The 2016-nt window shown below is 38.3% G+C and overlaps 1 protein-coding gene across 1 annotated transcript; it reads right to left on the reverse strand.

Moving 5' to 3' along the window:
- Positions 1 to 300: 300 nt before the first annotated feature.
- On the reverse strand, positions 301 to 1236 carry Olfr1221 (olfactory receptor 1221). Its single transcript, NM_146902.2, has one exon. It carries the CDS (start codon positions 1234 to 1236, stop codon positions 301 to 303), a length of 936 nt encoding a protein of 311 aa, NP_667113.2.
- Positions 1237 to 2016: the final 780 nt, after the last annotated feature.

Below are 2016 nucleotides of genomic sequence, written 5' to 3' on the forward strand. Positions count from 1 at the left end.
GCATAGGAGGAACTCTGGCTAGATGTAAGCTCTCTCCCTCCCCTCTTTCCCCTACCCCCCACAGGCCCACATCCATCCACTGTTCTCTATTTGCTTTTTGAGTCAAAGACTAGACTGAACATTGAATTTGCAGTTTGTCAAGCCTATTAGATTGACTTATCTCCACTTAAACACTGTTGGTTTAAACATGTGTTACTATGTCCATCTTTTTGCATGTGTACTTTCACTGAGCCCAGGTCCTCTTGGCTGCACACCAAACATACTTACTGATTGATCTCTCCAGAACTGTAAAAATATTCTTTAATATTTATCAGAAACCACTACCAATCTCTTCCACATTTTCCTTATGGCACTCTTCATTTCCTTATTCCTGAATGTATAAACCATAGGATTGAGCAATGGTGTCAGGACATTGGCAAATATAAGTGTGTTTTTTTCAAAGGAGAATGGAGATGAAGGTCGTGCATATATTAATATGCATGGAACAAAGAATAAAACAACGACTGTAATATGGGACCCACAGGTGGAGAGAGCTTTATATCGCCCTTCAGAACTGTGGGCTCTCAAAGAGAACAAGATGACACCATAGGAGACAAGAAGCAAGGAGAAGATAATGATGCAGATAGAACTACTATTGGCAAACACCAAAATAACAAAAATTTGTGTGTCAGTGCAGGCAAGCTTCAGTAATGGGAACAAGTCACACATATAATGGTCAATAACATTGGGTCCACAGAATGGTAATTGCAAAGTAAACACAATTTGTATGATAGAATGCAAGAATCCCCCAGCCCATGCTATGCCTACCAACACACCACAGACCCTCTTGCTCATAATGGACAGGTAGTGCAAGGGTTTGCAAATAGCCACATAACGGTCATAGGCCATAGCTGACAGTACAATCACCTCTACCGCAGTAAAGAAGTGTATGGCAAACAATTGGGTCATGCAGCCTTCAAAAGAAATGATCTTCCTTTCATAGAAGAAGCCTACGATCATCTTAGGTGTTACAACAGTAGAAGTGCATGCATCCAGTAAGGACAGGAATACCAAGAAGAAGTACATAGGGGAGCCCAGCAGTGCAGGGCTGTAGATGATAGTTGCCACAATTATCATGTTGCCACCAATAGTTGCAAGGTAGATTAACAAAAATAGAAGAAACAATATTTTCTCAACTTTTGTGTTCTGAGAAAGACCCAGGAGTATGAACTCATTGACAAGGCTTTGATTTTGCATGATTCTCGAGAAGATGGAAACAAAATACGTTCAAATAAATCTACAATAATCAGAGGAATAGGCTTCATGTTATTTATAACATTACCATCAAGTTGGCTCATCCTTATGCTAAATTACAATAATTGACTTTGTTACCATTGAGAATAAGATATTATAAACTTTTTGATTAGTACAATTGTATGAAATGTAGAGTGGAAAATGGGGCAAATAATGGAATATTTTTAAATAGCCACATTTTATCTTTAAAAGGTCAGCTTTTATCAACCTCTAGAGGATTTTTGAACTAAGATATTAGCACATATTTTGACATTAAACCTAGATATGGGCAAAGTGGCAGAACTGAAGCATGGATGTGGTCAGCAAAGAGTGGGACAGGGCTAAGGAGACTGCAGCGGGTGGCTGGCAGTGGCCCTGACTCATCTACTGATTACAAGAAGAGGCAAAAGTCCTGTAGAGACATGTAAAAACCACAGCTACATCTTCAATGTGTTTACAAGCATATCTATTTAAACCTCAAATAAATTAATCTTTTTCTTAAATAGGAAATTCAGTGGAGGAAGTGTTTAGCTCTGTACTTGGTACAAGTTATGTGCCTTAAGTGTTAAAATTGCACTTTTAAGTGATCAGTTGAAAACCTTACCAGAAATTTGCTAAAACCATGCTGTTATCAAGTGACAAAGCACAATAATTGCTAAAAAAGCAACTTCACAGCTCTTAAGGGTCAACTCTTCAGCACATTGTGGGGGTTATTGTTGATATTTTAATATAAATGAAAGGAGC

This window comes from Mus musculus, chromosome 2 (genome assembly GCF_000001635.26).
Source record: "Mus musculus strain C57BL/6J chromosome 2, GRCm38.p6 C57BL/6J".
NCBI lineage: Eukaryota > Metazoa > Chordata > Mammalia > Rodentia > Muridae > Mus > Mus musculus.

What these genes read in the sequence shown, in the direction of transcription:
- Olfr1221 (NM_146902.2), bottom strand. Translation starts at nt 1,236, where the DNA reads ATGCAAAATCAAAGCCTTGTCAATGAGTTCATACTCCTGGGTCTTTCT.